The sequence below is a fragment of the Pongo pygmaeus genome, chromosome 9 (assembly GCF_028885625.2).
Source record: "Pongo pygmaeus isolate AG05252 chromosome 9, NHGRI_mPonPyg2-v2.0_pri, whole genome shotgun sequence".
Classification (NCBI taxonomy): Eukaryota; Metazoa; Chordata; class Mammalia; order Primates; family Hominidae; genus Pongo; species Pongo pygmaeus.
The window spans coordinates 115,121,340-115,137,203 of NC_072382.2; the positions used below are offsets into that span (position 1 = coordinate 115,121,340).

General features: G+C 51.0%; 1 protein-coding gene across 1 annotated transcript; it reads left to right on the forward strand.

The window, feature by feature from the left end:
- Positions 1 to 2,435: 2,435 nt before the first annotated feature.
- Positions 2,436 to 14,863, forward strand: ANKK1 (ankyrin repeat and kinase domain containing 1). Its single transcript, XM_054441349.2, is given in 9 exon segments — positions 2,436 to 2,620; positions 8,036 to 8,327; positions 9,484 to 9,635; positions 9,945 to 9,994; positions 10,647 to 10,802; positions 11,814 to 11,938; positions 12,569 to 12,605; positions 13,559 to 14,052; positions 14,054 to 14,863. Coding segments are annotated over 9 exon segments (2,301 nt in total).
- Positions 14,864 to 15,864: the final 1,001 nt, after the last annotated feature.

Consider the following 15,864-nt stretch of genomic DNA (forward strand, 5'->3'; position numbering starts at 1 on the left):
TCCACTTACAACTTCTCCCAGAGCTTATCCAAAGACTACTAGGCCTTTGCCCTGGCCCATGTTAGACAGCTGTAAGGAGCAGCACAAGCCCAGTCAAATGATCCAGTCCCTCTGGGTCAATGAATGTATCTATTTTGACTGACTCCTCAGAAGCCTCAGAGGTGCTTGAACCCACAGCAGAGAGTTTCAACAGGTGGGTCAGCAGTAATACGCCCTGACCCTGCAGTTCCTCCATCTTCACCCCTGTGAGAAATTCAGAGGTATTTTGTTCGGGATCTTGGCAACATGCCTTGAGCCCTGGGTGTCCCCTCCTCTAGGAATGATGCTTTCTTCAATATTCCTGTGACAGGTCTCTGCAGGCAGACAATGGCAACTTCTGGTTACTTCCTCTCCCTGGAGAGCCACTTCAGGTATAAGTGGATCAAGGGGAACTGCTGAAATGACTAAGGCCATTCACCCCTGGTATTTCCTCCAGGAGCTGAGATAGGTCTCGCTGAATGTCAAAGATCGGGCCTCAGTCAAACTTCTGCAGAGCTAGGTGGCTGGTCACCTTCCCAGTCTCCATGTTCACCCTCCCAGTAGAAGGTATGAAACATCCTCTTGACCTCCTGGACTCCCTGATGACAATGTCCTTTATCACCTTCCAAACTTCTCTGGCAGAGGCTTTAAACTCGGGCAGGCAGGGCTACTCCAGAGGCAATGGGTTCTGTTACGCCCTGCCTTACTGCAGCCAAAGCAAGCTGGGGGCCTCCCTCTGACATACTTTGGGGGATATGTCCTGCTCCGGATGCAGTTTCCGTCATCTCCACCCTCTTCCAGGGAACATGACTCTCTCTCTTCCTTTTTCGTATTCATAAAAGGCTACTCCCTGATCCTCCCCTGGCCAACCATTTCCATAGAAACTAAGAGACCTGAGTTTGAATATCAACTACCACTTACTAGCTATGTGTTCATTGATTACTTATTGTCTTGAAGCCAGTTTCCTCATCTGCGAATAGGAGATGTTGACCTCATAACATTGTTGCAAGATAAACAAGATAATATATGTAAAGCAATGCAGTAACTGAAATAGTCACTGATCCTGGAACAAAGTGAATGTTCAATTAGTAGTGGCTATCACTAGTTTCTATGACAACTGTCTCCAGGCCCAATCTTTGGTCCTTAATCTGCTTGCCAGAATTCATCCTGGAAGTTGCAGGTGAGTTGTTACAGAGGGAGCAAGTTCTCCAGCTTCCACAGGGAGTCTCTGTTTGCCTATCATGCCTACACTGTTCCCTGGGAGTCTGGTGGGCTTGTGGCATGGACGAGGGGCTCTGCAGGTTTGGGCTGAAAGCAAGGCACTTCCTTGTCTGGTAGGTGGGCTCCCCAAACCTGACAGTGGTCACTCTGAGGGCTCCTTGTGGACTTACCCAGCTGTAGGCGAAAAGTGGCTGACTCTGCACTGCATGGCCACAGTTCCTCCAGGTATACCTGTCTCTGGGCAATGGCCCACTTGGTCAGTGCCCCTGGGTAGACCCGTCTGTTCAAGCACTTGTCATTTTCCCTGCTCTGAGGGTCTCCAAGGTGAGAGGGCAATCCCATGGACCCAGGACCCAGGGGAACCTCCAGGCTCAGCACTGGTCAGGCTCCAGCTAGAGCCTCCTCTTACCCCTGGCAACAAACTGCCCCTAGTAACTGGGCCAAGGAGGCCACCTCCCCCGTGGCCACCCCGAGGCTGGGGTCCATCCCTCTGAGGTTGGATAGAGCGCAGCGCCAGGAAGGGAGTCCCCTGCAGACAGGAGCCCATCCTCCCCCGCAACTCTGTCCCTGCTGACCCCTCCTTGGTAACCTACAGCACACCAAGGCTGGCTAACAAACAAACAAACAAACAAGCAAAACCCCAACAAGAACAAAGGAAACATGAAACCAGTCAGACCAACAGATTCAGACCAGAAAATCCCCATTAAAATTGTTTGAGCCCCATACTTGCTGGATAGGGGCAGGGGTCCAGGCCTGAATCCTTCATAAACCCTCTTGAATGCACTGCAGGAATGCATAAACCGATTTCACTTAGCGCTGGGCATAAATAAACTGGATCCAACTTCTCAGGCTGGACTTCTTCCAGCTTCGGGACACCTTCTCCCAGCATCCCTCCCTAGAGAGAACTGGGAAAATCAAAGGCTGAGACAGGGGAAATGCGAGGGCTTCGGAGGGACATACCCCATCCCCAGGCCCAGGTCGCTCCATCCCTGCTGGGGCCTCAGGGCTCATGTCTGGGATTTCCCCATCTTTGCGGGGCAGGAGCGGCTCCTCTTGGGCAGGGAAGGAGGCAGGGCCGGCTCCTCTCCCCGTTCCCCTCTCCCGGACCGGAGGAGCAGGAAGCGGCGGCTCCTTCGGCCACCCAGGCAGCAGCCACAACGGGGAGTGCGCGGCGCGGGGACAGGAAAAGAGGGGCAATGGCTGCCGACCCCACGGAGCTGCGGCTGGGCAGCCTCCCCGTCTTCACCCGCGACGACTTCGACGGCGACTGGCGCCTAGTGGCCAGCGGCGGCTTCAACCAGGTGTCCCAGGCGCGGCACAGGCGCTGGCGGACGGAGTACGCCATCAAGTGCGCCCCCTGCCTCCTGCCCGACGCCGCCAGGTACTGCCAGCCGCGCCCTCCCTTTTCTCGGAGGAGAAACTGAGGCCCGGCAAGCTTTGGGCCCAGGGAGCTTGCGAGGAGAAGTGAGTTTGGGGCTGAGGACTGTCCCTCGCGGTATTTCTGAATTCCACCCAGTAGCCTGAGCCTCCCAGGCACACCCATACCTGTCTCCCTAACCAAAATAGAGCTGGCACACAATATCTGTTTGTAGACTCAACAGAGGTCAAAGGCAAGCGGGAACTACCTACCAAAGACGCCTTTATCCCATCTGACCTTCCGAACTTGTCCTGCCTCCTTCCATCCTTCTCTCCAGCGCCTTCTTCCCCCGGTGTCCTGTGGCAATAACTGCTCTTGACCACTCTCTGCCATCCTCTACCCACCCCAGCTCTCAGGGCAGGGCTGAGCATCCTGGCAGGCTGTGGCACTTTGCTCAGATCTGCAGGGAATCATGTTCTCTCTTCCCACGGTGGCGGGAGGGAGGAGGCCCCTCCCAACCAGTGCAGGCTGAGGACGTCGGGGGATGGAGACTGCCCGGCCTGATGGCCTGTCCAGGCCCTTGGAGGGTCAAGTCTGGAGTTCCCTCATCTCTGTTTTTGTTTTTGTCCCTTGCTGTCATCATGCGCACTACAGCCACGCCTTGACATGCCCCTATTTTTCTCTTCCTACCTCTTTCCTACTGTTTCCATTATTCTCTTGTCTTCCCACTGATTTGGGATCCAGTCTCATTCCCACTGGAGTTGCATATACTAGCTGTGTGCTTGCACCTTGCAGCCATGAAGAAGACACTCGGGATGTTAAACCTGAGCATGATAACCATGTCCTCCTCCCAAGGCTCTGGGACATCAATTAGAGAGTCTGGGGCGGGGGCCTCTCTGACTGGCATCTGGCTTGGATGCTATTTGTGGTTCTCTAGGATTACCATGCAAACTCTTAAGACACAGCCTCAGGTGCCACACACTCAGTTCCCAGGCCTTCCCCCACCTTATGAGAAGAGGAAAAATGAGATCACCTAAGGCCCACTCACCTTCCTCCCTCAACATCTGCCTGTTGGTTTTGGAGGAGGGTCAGATTATGCTAGGATTTGTCTAAATCATTTATAGCCTTTTGAACATAGAACAAAAGGAAACAGATGGCAGTGACATGATTACACTGTGAGACATTGATGCTAACTCCTGCCGCTTTCCCTTCCCAAGTTCTGGGAATTCCCTGGGTGGAAGGGGTAAGATAATTAATGGTAATTAAGGCTTAGTATGTATGGATTACTATACTAGGAGCTTTACGTGCATTACTTTACTAGATCCTCTTTCCAGCTATTCATTCATTCATCCACTTGACAAATGCTTACTGCTCTTCTACTATGTGTCAGGCACTGTTCTACACCCTGGGATTAACGATGAATGCAACAGATATGTCCTTTCTCTCCGGGAGATTGCAGCCTAGGGGGAGGAAGACATTAACCAGATAACCCCACATGTAAATGTAAATGTGCTACTGTGAGAAGCTTAAGAAGGGGAGATTTGTGGTTCTAGGAGAGCTCATTAATAGAAAGTTTGACCGAGATCAGAAAAGTTTTCCTTGAAGAAGTTAAACTACAGCTGAAATGTGAAGAATGAGTATAGGTTAAGTAGGTGAGGAGGAGAGTTTTCCAAGAACAGACAACAGAGTGTGCAAAGAATCTGTGGCAAGAGGGACATGGTAAGTACAAAGATGGGAAAAGGCCATGATGGCTGGAGTTGGGAGAGTAAAGGAGCAGTGGAAAACCACTGAGCATTTGCAACCAGGTAGCAGTGGTGATAATGGGAGGGATTAATCAGAATTGCAGTATGGAGAATGCATTGGGAGGGGTAGAGTGGATTCTTGTCAAGTTAGGAGATTGTTATCTTCATTCTGACAAGAGATGGATAATAGGGGCTAGACTGGAGTGTTGGTAGTGGAGATAGGAAAGGAATGGGTCAAGCCATATTTAGAAGGTAAAAATCCACCTGACTTGGTGCTGGATTAGTCATGGGGAGGATCACGATGAGGAAGAGGGGTATTAAAGCTAACTTGATGTCTGGCTTGCCCAAAGGAATGGAGGATCCACTGGAATGTCCACTCCATGAGAGTGTCTGTTTTGGTCACAGCTCTGTCTCCTGTGCCTGGCACATAGTTGGTGTTCAATAAATATTTATTGAATGGCAGTGTTGACAATTAATGAAGAGACTATGAAAAGAGGCCTAGGCTTGGAGAGGAAGATCATGAGTTCAGCTTTGTACCTGTTGAGTTTCAGATGCCTTTAAACAGCCAAGAAGAGTTGTCAAGTGGACATCAGAGTAAAGGTTGGTGCTAACAATATTAAAACTTGGGAGTCATTTGTTATAAGTGGTCATTAAAACTAGGGCATCAGGCTGGGCCTGGTGGCTCATGCCTGTAATCCCAGCACTTTGAGAGGCCAAGGCTGGTGGATTACCTGAGGTCAGGTAAGACCAGCCTGACCAATATGGTGAAACCGCATCTCTACTAAAAATACATAAATTAGCTGGGCATGGTGGCGGGCACCTAGAGTCCCAGCTACTCAGGAGGTTGAGACAGGAGAATTGCTTGAACCCAGGAGGCAGAGGTTGCAGTGAGCCAAGATCATGCCATTGCACTCCAGCCTGGGCAACAAAAGTGAGACTTGGTCTCAAAAAAAAAAAAAAAACAAAACAAAGCAAAAAAGAAGGCATGGATGAGATGCATTCATTCCAAGCACTATGTGAAAAAAACAAAGTCCCTGCCCTCATGAAGCTTATAATCTAAAGGAGGAAGACAAAATAAATAGCAAAGGAATAATAAACTTTTTAGCTATAGCACTCATGACCACCTGACAGTTCTTGATTAAAATATCTAAGAAGGGTTGAGAAGTCTGATTTTCCAAGAAAAGGTTTGGTCTAAAAATATTAATGCCAGGGCCCTCTGTGTATGGGGAAGATAAGAGTTGGAATGGGGTTGCTTTTTTATGTAGACTTCTCTGTGAAATCCATACTAATTAGGTACCATTTGAGTAGAGATTTGAAGGAAATGAAGGGGTAATCCATGTGGCTCTGTTAAGGAGGAGTGTTCTAGGCAGAGAGAACAACAGGTGCAAAGGTCCTGAGGTGGGACCACACTGGGCATGGTGGAGGAACAGTGGGAAGCCCGTGTGCCAGGAGCACAGTGAGAGGAGGGTGATTAGGAAAGGAGGTCAGCAAGCTATGCCTGGCGTTGGGGACAAATCTTGTAGGACTTTGTCGGCCATGAAAGAACTTTGGCTTTTACCGTGAATGAGGTGAGCGATTGGAGAAGGGTGGTAACATGTTGTGACTTAGATTTTAAAATATGACTTTGGCTGCTGGGTTGAGAATAGATTGTGGAGAGGAAGCGGGAGAAACAGAGTCCAATTAGGAGGCTTGGGCTGAGATGCACCTTGTGGGAGAGGTGGTGAGAAGTGGTCAGCTTGTTGCTCGACAGTACTTTGAAGGCGGAGCTGGCAGGATTTGCGAAGACTTGGCTGTGGGAAGTGAGAGGAAGAAAGGAGTCGAAGATGACACCAGGGTCCTATTCTGAGGACTAGAAGGACAGAGGCCCCATTCACTGAAATGATGAAAACTAAAGGAAGAGCAGGTTTCAGGGGAAAATCAGGAGGTTAGCTTTAGACGCATTTGGTATTGAATATCCAATTGGAGATGTTGAGATTGACTAGAGAAAGATTATAGAGGGAGAAGAGCAGAGAAGAAGGGCTTGGACTAAGCCCCGTGGTCAAATAACAGGATATGAGCCTGCAAAGAAAACAGAGAGGAAGTGACCAGAAAGGTAGGAGAAAAGCAGGAGAATGTTGACACGTGGCTCAAGTAACGAAGTTTCAAGAAAAAGAGTCAGAGATCTGAACTATACACTGAGAACTGAAAATTGTTGGTTAGATATAGCAATATAGAGGCTGTTGGTGACCTTAGCCACAGGTGTTCAGGGAAGTGCAGGTACCAGAAACTAGACAAAAGTGGGTGCAGCAAGATGATGAAGAGGAGAGACAGCAGTAAATGCTCTCAAGACTTCTGGGTAGGAAGCTATGAAAGAACTGTGCAAGGCAATTACAATTATTCCCAGTTTTTAGTTTAGAAACTGAGGCCCAGAGGATTCACTTGCCCAAGGTCATACAGATAATAAGGGGTGAAACTGGGATTTGAAATCAGGGCAGTGTGATCCCCACATCCCATGCTTTTTTCCATGTCATGGCAGATGTCATTGGTTCCTGTGAACCCAAGAGGATGAGAGAAGACAGATTAAAAATATCACAGAGGTGGAGAAGGGATCTCTGGCACAAGTGAACAAGAATAGGAGAAACCTACACTAGCCAACATGTCCAGATGCCAGGAAGAGCATGTGGTTTCTCCTGAAGGTTGGGGCTCTCCAGCTGGCTTCCCAGGGAGACCCTGGGAGCACATTGCCAGCAGTCTCTGACTACAGCACCATCACAGTTTTGCAAATACTGTGCTCTCAAATATGTCATTTCTCCTTAATCCCTATCCCCACAATCCCAAAATAATCTATAACAATTTTCATATTTACTGTTCTGTGGGCACATACAGTGAAATGAGCAGCAGAGTTTGCAAATGCTTATTTTGTAAGGCCTTCCCTTAAGTTTTGACTTCTGTCCAATTCAACAAAGATGTATTGTGCAGTGCATGGCAATGCACTTTGGGAATTATAGAGATGAATAATTACAGTTCATCCATAAAATGGAATAGTGTGCAGCCACTAAATGTCATGCTTTGGAAGAACAGCAGTGTGGGGAAGTGCTCGTGCTCCACATACTATGTGATCCAAAAGGAAAGAGCAGAAAGAAGGAGTGAAAGGGAGGGAGAAAGAGAAAGAGATACCTTGAAGGTGGATAGTAAAAGGATATACTAAAATATCAACATAGGCTAGCTCTGGAAGGTTGCATCTCTGGTAACTTATTTTTCTTTCATATAGCTCTCTATATTCCCTATGTTTCCTACAAGGTATATGTATTACTTCCATAATTTAAATGGTAATAAATGATGTTTTGAAGCAGAAGCATGAGGCATCATGTTGGTCCTCCGGGGGCTCAAAATCTACTAGGGGAGATAAACATAGAAACAAGCAACCAGAATAAACGGCAAACTGTGATATGTGCTTTTTTGTGGCCACCTTTGTAGAATGGACTGGCTCCTAAACCTGCAAATTCCTTCACTTCCTCCCTTGTTGCCACTGTACTGAAATCTAAGCTGTCTGCTAAGTATTGCTTCATGTCTCTCTTTCCTCTTCCAGTACCTTGCAAGCTCCTGAGGCTTCTGTGGGTCCCCACAGTCTGGCATCATGGCTAGTTTATATGTTCTGCTGGTTGCTGTAGTAATGAATGGGTCATCCCCTTCCATATCTTGCTCCCCCTCTCCATAGCTCTGATGTGAATTACCTCATTGAAGAAGCTGCCAAAATGGAGATCAAGTTTCAGCACATTGTGTCCATCTACAGGGTGTGCAAGCAGCCCCTGGGTATTGTGATGGAGTTTATGGCCAACGGCTCCCTGGAGAAGGTGCTGTCCACCCACAGCCTCTGCTGGAAGCTCAGGTTCCGCATCATCCATGAGACCAGCTTGGCCATGAACTTCTTGCACAGTATTAAGCCGCCTCTGCTCCACCTGGACCTCAAGCCGGGCAACATCCTCCTGGACAGCAACATGCGTGTCAAAGTAAGGGCTCTGGCCAATCCTCTGCTCCCTTTCACTTGAGGGTTTCCTCCAGGTGAGCAGAATTATCCATCTGCCTGACCGGCCTGTCAAGGGTTTTAAGCAGTTCCCTTCATGGACAAATTCTAAAGGCAGGGATCACACTGCAACAGAGATGGCTAAGCAGTGAAGTTTGGGGCATGAGGCTGGGTATCAGGATGCCTATAATAACCCTCTTTGGACTCAGTTTCCCATTTCTAAATTGGATAGAATAATCTCTATTTCCCCGCACTTTATTTTATTCAGATGGAGACGTGTGTAAATGAGACAATCCCTAAGAAAGGTTGTAATGGACATTCTTTCAATTCCTAAAACTCTTTTCTGCCCCAGGACCTTTGCAGCTTCTGTTTCCCCACTCCCCTCTATTTACCTATTGAAGGTCTACTCACTATTCAGCTTAACCATCACCTCCTCAGGGAGCTCTTCCCTGATCTACTCCAGTAGGTCCCCATTATATACCTTCACTGTACCTGTGATTCTCCATATTACTAACCCCAACATAGGTATATAATCATTAGTGAAACACTTTCATTAATGACTGGACCCCCTATTTGAATAAGTATTTACGAGGATATGGAGTGTGTGTGTTGGCAGGGGGTGTCTCATTTTTCTTATCTGCTGCCCAGTCCTTGGTCCACAGCCTTCCTGGCCCTCAATGCATGGCCAACTTGACAAGTGAATGACTCAATGGATGGGAGCAAAGGGAAGATAAATGTCCACGGTGTGTTTCAGGGCCCCTGGAGGTGAAATGAATAGCTCGCCGAAGCTGGCAACTTCATTCATAGTCTCTGGGTAATGGTAACACCTACCACATCCTAACTACGGGCCAGGCACTGTTTAAGTGATTTTTGCATGGCACCTCATTTAGTGCTCACAATAGCACTATGAGTTAAATGCTCATATTACTTCTACTTTACAGATGAAGAAACTGAGACTCTGAGAAGATAAGTAATTTGGCCAAGATCATCCAGATACTAAGTGATAGTGCTAGGAGGGAGTGTCATAGAATACCACTACTGTACCCTGGAACAGGCAGATAGCAGGAGGGGTGAGAAGCCATAGCCGTTTTCTGGTCATGAGGCTCTATCACGGCCTTATCCCTGCCCCTGCTTTCTCCCAGATTTCAGACTTCGGCTTGTCCAAGTGGATGGAACAGTCCACCCGGATGCAGTACATCGAGAGGTCGGCTCTGCAGGGCACGCTCGGCTACATCCCCCCTCAGATGTTCCTGGAGAGTAACAAGGCCCCAGGGCCTAAATATGAGGTGTACAGGTGAGAAGGAAGCCCGGCGTGATGCCACACACCCAGCAGGCAGCTTGCTGCCACCACCCTGCCTGGCCCCTACGACCCAAAGGGCAGGGCAGTGCAGGCATGAGGTCTGGCCCAAGGCAGAGGACTCTGGCTGGAGAGGCGGAGGGCTGGGGAGGACTCTGGCTGAAGAGGCGGAGGGCTGGGGAGTACTTTGGCTGGTGAGGCTTGCCTGGGACTGTGTGAACCATAGCCCCCGACCCTGCCACCCCGGGCTGGGGTGATCTTGGATGTTCAACTAAGTCATTCAGAAAGCGTTCTCTGCATCCACAGCTTTGCGATTGTCATCTGGGAGCTACTCACTCAGAAGAAACCATACTCAGGTAAGCAAGCGGCTGTGGCTCTGTGTCGGGGGCAGGAGGGCCCCTGGAATGGGCTCCTGGAAGGGGCTGTGGGAAGACTGAGGGTTGAGGTGGGGGCAAGTTGCAGGTTTGTGTGGAACTGTATTCTCTTCAGGGATTCCTCTCCTCACCCTCCTTCCTTCCTGCCTCTATTTCTAGAGCTCACGTCACAGCTAAAGGAAAGGAAAGGTCAGCCCAGCCCCCAGCCCATGCTTTGTGGCTCTAACTTCCTTGCTTCTAAAGTGCCCTTTCTGCCTTCTCATACCCCTGCCCCCTGCCACCTAGATGCCAGGTAAAGATACTGCAGGAAACTTGGGCAACCTTGCAACCTTGAGAGTCAGAGCCTTTACCTAGGCCTGCCCATCAGCCCTGCTGCCTTTGGACAGCACAGACCTGCAATGTGGGGTCATGTCTAGTCTTGACCTGGGAGGTGGCTGGAGCCAGACCAGAGAGACTTGGCTGCTCAACACAGAACCTCAAGTCGGTTGAAAGTCTAGCTGTTTACTCACCAAGCATTTGTGGAGCCCCCACTGTGTGCATGCCTTGTCGGGATCCTCAGAGCCCCTGCCTTCCTCCCTAGCTCCCCTCCAGCCCTACCTCTCAGCACCCACATAGCCTGAGCCTCCCTTTGCAGGGTTCAACATGATGATGATTATTATCCGAGTGGCGACAGGCATGCGGCCCTCCCTACAGCCTGTCTCTGACTAACGGCCAAGCAAGGCCCAGCAGATCGTGGACCTGATGAAATGCTGCTGGGACCAGGACCCCAAGAAGAGGCCATGCTTTCTAGGTGCTCATCCAGTGCCCCCTACCCAGGGACTGGGAGCTGGGCGGGGCCGGGAGGGGAGATGACTGGGCACTCCTGGGAGCTATGCAGAGAGATACTTTCGGCACTATGGCCTAGAAGGATTTTTTTTTTTTTTTTTTTTTTTTTTTCAGAGACACGGTCTCTGTGGTCCAGGCTGGAGTGTGGTGGTGTGATCATACTTCACCATAAGCTCGAACTCCTGGGCTCAAGATATCCTCCTGCCTCAGCCTCCTGAGTAGCCAGAGCAACAAGCACACCACCATGCCTGGCTAATTTTTAGATTTTTTTTAAGAGATGGGGGTCTCGCTGTGTTATTCAGGCTTTTCTCAACCTCTTCGCCTCAAGTGATCCTCCTGCCTCATCCTCCCAAAGTGCTGAGATTACAGGTGTGAACCACTGTACCTGGCGTAGAAGGACTTTTTGAGGCAAGATCTGCATCACGGGGCTGGGAAGGCAGCACAGGGAGCCAGGAGTAGCTGAGGATGGGGTCTGGGCTCTGTGTGTGTTAATAATGCATGTCCCTGTGGGAGGTGGAGTAGAAAACCCTCGGTGCCAAAAGGCAGAAGTCACAGCATCTGGGCCTGGCCCTGTCACCAAGCTCTCTGGCCAGCCTTGGGTCCTTTCAGAGCTACTGTTTCCTCATTTGTAAAATGTTTCCAGGCCATGAGATCACAGGCCGAGGATGGCCCATGAGCTCATCCAGTCCTTTGGGGACTGTGAAAATGCACCTGTGTGTAAGTGTGAGCATCTTAGAGATTGCCTAAACTTGTCCCCTCATTCTGTGGGAAAGGACCCTGATAACTCAGAGTCAGTGACTTGCTGAAGATGCCCCACCACGACCCAGGTTTCCTGCCTTCTCGTGCATGTATATGAACATATGTGAGCCCAGCAATGGATTTTGGGAGACAGGAATGTTAGGGTTTCTAAAACAGGGAGGGTACTGTGGGCTAGCCTGTTGCTTCCTTTCTTGTCTTTCTCCCACTCATGGAGCAGACATTACCATCGAGACAGACATACTGCTGTCACTGCTGCAGAGTCCTGTGGCAGTCCCACAGAGCGAGGCCCTGGCCAGGAAGGTGTCTTGCAAGCTGTCGCTGCACCAGCCCTGGGAGATGAGTGTGTGGGCTGGACAGTCCTTACGGTCGTGCTAAGCTGGAGCCTGCTGTGTGGACTGTTGTGATCTCTGGCCAGACACTGAGCACTCATGCACAGCCCAGCTCGGGGCCACCTCCATCCAGAGGGGACACCTTTCCCTAATTTGCATGAAGGTGCTCTAAGGGATAGTGGTGGCTAGAGCACAGGGCCCCTGGGAAGGACATACCTTCTGTCACATGTTTGGGATCAAGCTGACTCCTGTCCTGCAGAGGAAGGCCCGGCTCTCCCAAGCTTTCATGCTGTGGGTGTCAACATAATCCCCCTGCTCTCCTGTCCCTACTGTAACATGGGAACCAGCCATGAGTTAGCATGGGGCGCCCCCGGCTGAACTCACAGATCCACCCTGAAGTTCACATGGCCCAAGGGGAAGGCAAGGCCCTGAGCTGCCTCTTTCTGGAGGGTTTCTCCAGCTCAGTGTTTTCCTCTAGACAGCTGGGGATAGTCATGGCAAAGGATAAAGGTTTCCCAGGATAGGGTGGGATGTGAGTCCTGACAGTGACCGGGAAGGCTGGAGAGAGGGAAGGAGGGGAGGAGGGCACAGGCTAGAACTGCGCCACTGATCTCCACACCCCCTGCTGGTTATGCCTCCCTAGGTTAATGAGGACATCAGCCAGGAACTGATGGACAGTGGTGAGTCTGGGTGCCACGGGTGGGACCAGAGAACTCACAGCAGAGAAAATGGAGTCAAACCACACCCCTTCCCCATCCCCCTGGCCTCCCCCTCATCCCCAGGCCTATCACACATCCAGGATTTAGGTGCCCTTTTCCAGCACCCAGCTGCATGTTCAGAAAGCACATGCCCTCAGGGACCCTGGCTGCCTCTCTTTCAAGTCTGTGTCCTTGCAAGACCGGATTTTCCCTTTCCTGACCTGACAGGTGGAGCATTGGTTCTCAAGGCTGGCTGCAAATTAGAATTGCTTGGGAAATTTAAAAAAAAAAAAAAAAAAAAAAAAAAAAGCTTTGCCTTGGGCACATCCTAGACTGATTAAACCAGAATCCGTGAGGGTTAGGCCTGGGTAGTGATCATTTTTGTCATTTTAATTCTAATACTCCACTGGGTAGAGCAGAAGGATGTTGATCCTTAAGACCTCAGAGGGGAGTTTAAATCATAGAGCTCCAACCACAAGTTTATTTCCAACTTAGAATTGCTTACTTCCCCTCAAGTCGTCCGCTGAAAGTTTTTAACCTATATAATTTGTCCTTCCAATGGTAGAATGAACTGATAATTGTTTGTCCCCTCTTTGCTGATCCAGATATGGAAGCTCAAAGAGGCAGTGAATTGGCTAAGGTCGGGGGATGCTGAGGGGTGAAATCAGGATTTGCACTCAGGCCTCCTGAGCCCACTGCTCTTTCTGCCTCACCTGTGAGGAAAGGACTGCAGGACTCAGCTCTCCAGGATGACGGAGCCTGAACTTGAACAGTAACAGTTATGGCTGTGTCAAGAGCCATGCTTAGGAAAGGCATTGCCCTTATTGCTCTAGCCTCTGTTCCTGGATGGTACTTCCAGGAGGCAGAGAGATGGCCATGATGACCTCTGGACAGGTCACAGGTCTTTTTTTTCAACCCCATCTTTCTCCCAGCAGACTCAGGAAACTACCTGAAGCGAGCGCTTCAGCTCTCCCACTGTGAGAATTTGGTCCTGAGAGACGAGGAACTGTGCATCTATGAGAACAAGGTCACCTCCCTCCACTTCCTGGTAGCCCAGGGCAGTGTGGAGCAGGTGAGGTTGCTGCTGGCCCACGAGGTAGACATGGACTGCCAGACGGCCTCTGGATACATGCCCCTCCTGATCGCCGCCCAGGACCAGCAACCCGACCTCTGTGCCCTGCTTTTGGCACATGGTGCCAATGCCAACCTAGTGGATGAGGACGGCTGGGCCCCGCTGCACCTGGCAGCCCAGAATGGGGATGACCGCACTGCGCGCCTGCTCCTGGACCACGGGGTCTGTGTGGATGCCCAGGAACATGAAGGGTGGACCCCTCTTCACCTGGCTGCGCAGAATAACTTTGAGAATGTGGCACGGCTTCTGGTCTCCCGTCAGGCTGACCCCAACCTGCATGAGGCTGAGGGCAAGACCCCCCCTCCATGTGGCTGCCTACTTTGGCCATGTTAGCCTGGTCAACCTGCTAACCAGCCAGGGGGCAGAGTTGGATGCTCAGCAGAGCAACCTGAGAACACCACTGCACCTGGCAGTAGAGCGGGGCAAAGTGAGGGCCATCCAACACCTGCTGAAGAGTGGAGCGGCCCCTGATGCCCTTAACCAGAGCAGCTACGGCCCACTGCACACTGCAGCTGCCAGGGGCAAATACCTGATCTGCAAGATGCCGCTCAGGTACGGAGCCAGCCTTGAGCTGCCCACCCACCAGGGCTGGACACCCCTACATCTAGCAGCCTACAAGGGCCACCTGGAGATCATCCATCTGCTGGCAGAGAGCCACGCAAACATGGGTGCTCTCGGAGCTATGAACTGGGCTCCCCTGCACTTAGCTGCATGCCACAGGGAGGAGGCGGTGCTGTCGGCGCTGCTGCAGTGTGGGGCTGACCCTAATGCTGCAGAGCAGTCAGGCTGGACACCCCTCCACCTGGCGGTCCAGAGGGGCACCTTCCTGAGTGTCATCAAACTTCTGGAACATCATGCAAATGTCCACGCCCGCAACAAGATGGGCTGGACACCCGCCTACCTGGCCGCCCTCAAGGGCAACACAGCCATCCTCAAAGTGCTGGTCAAGGCAGGTGCCCAGCTGGACATCCAGGATGGAGTGAGCTGCACATCCCTGCAACTGGCCCTCCGCAGCCGAAAGCAGGGCATCATGTCCTTCCTAGAGGGCAAGGAGATGTCAGTGGCCACTCTGGGTGGTTCTGAGTCAGGAGCCCAGACGGAAATTTAGACAACTTGGCCAGGTGTGGTGGCTCATGTCTGTAATCCCAGCACTTTGGGAGGCTGAGGCAGGCAGATCACCTGAGATCAAGAGTTTGAGGCCAGCCTGGCCAACATGATGAAACCTTGTCTCTCCTAAAAATACAAAATTTAGTTGGATGTGGTGCCACGTGCCTGTAATCCCAGCTACTAGGGAGGCTGAGGCAGGAGAATTCCTTGAACCCAGGAGGCAGAGGTTGCAGTGAGCCGAGATCGCACCACTGCACTCCAGCCTGGGCGACAGAGCGAGACTCCATATTAAAAAAAAGAAAGAAAGAAAGAAATTTAGACTACTTGGGGCCTCTCGCCTGGATGGAGTAGGAATTGGTGAAAGTGCAGCTGGGCTTCTGGCAGGGCATCTTCCCCGTCTGCACTCTTCACTTGTCCCTTCCACCTTGAGAGGAGACAGGAACCTGGGTGATGGAGGCATGGGGAGAGGTATCACTGTGGCTGTAGCTGAGGAAGGGGCTCTGGCTTGGAGAGCTGCCTTCAACACATCCTCCAGTCACTTCCAATAGACCAGGCCTCCTCCTCCTCCTTTATGGGGACGCAAGCTCCCCAAATGAATCCCCTCTCCAGTCCAAGACACCTACCACATTTTGCCACTCGCTTCTGAGTTCACAGGGGCCCTTGCATCCTAGCAGACCCCCTCTGAAGATGGAGGGAGGCACAGCGGTGATGGAAGCAGGATCCTCCCATCTCACGTCTTGTGTTCTTGGCTCCTTACCTCAGGCTGGGGCGGACACATGTGCTTTGCTCAAGGGGCAGAAGCTAAAATTTCAAAGGAGGTTTCTGCTCACTATTTAGAGTCCCAGCCAGCCACTTGTTGCCACACTGACCACACCTGTCCAGTGCCCCTGGTCCTAATGCCTGGGTCTCCCTCATGGCATTTTGGGGATATAGGAAGGGTGCACTCCAACTGTGGATACATCACCCTATGTGAGATGTGAGGTCCCTGGTCCCCAGCACGAC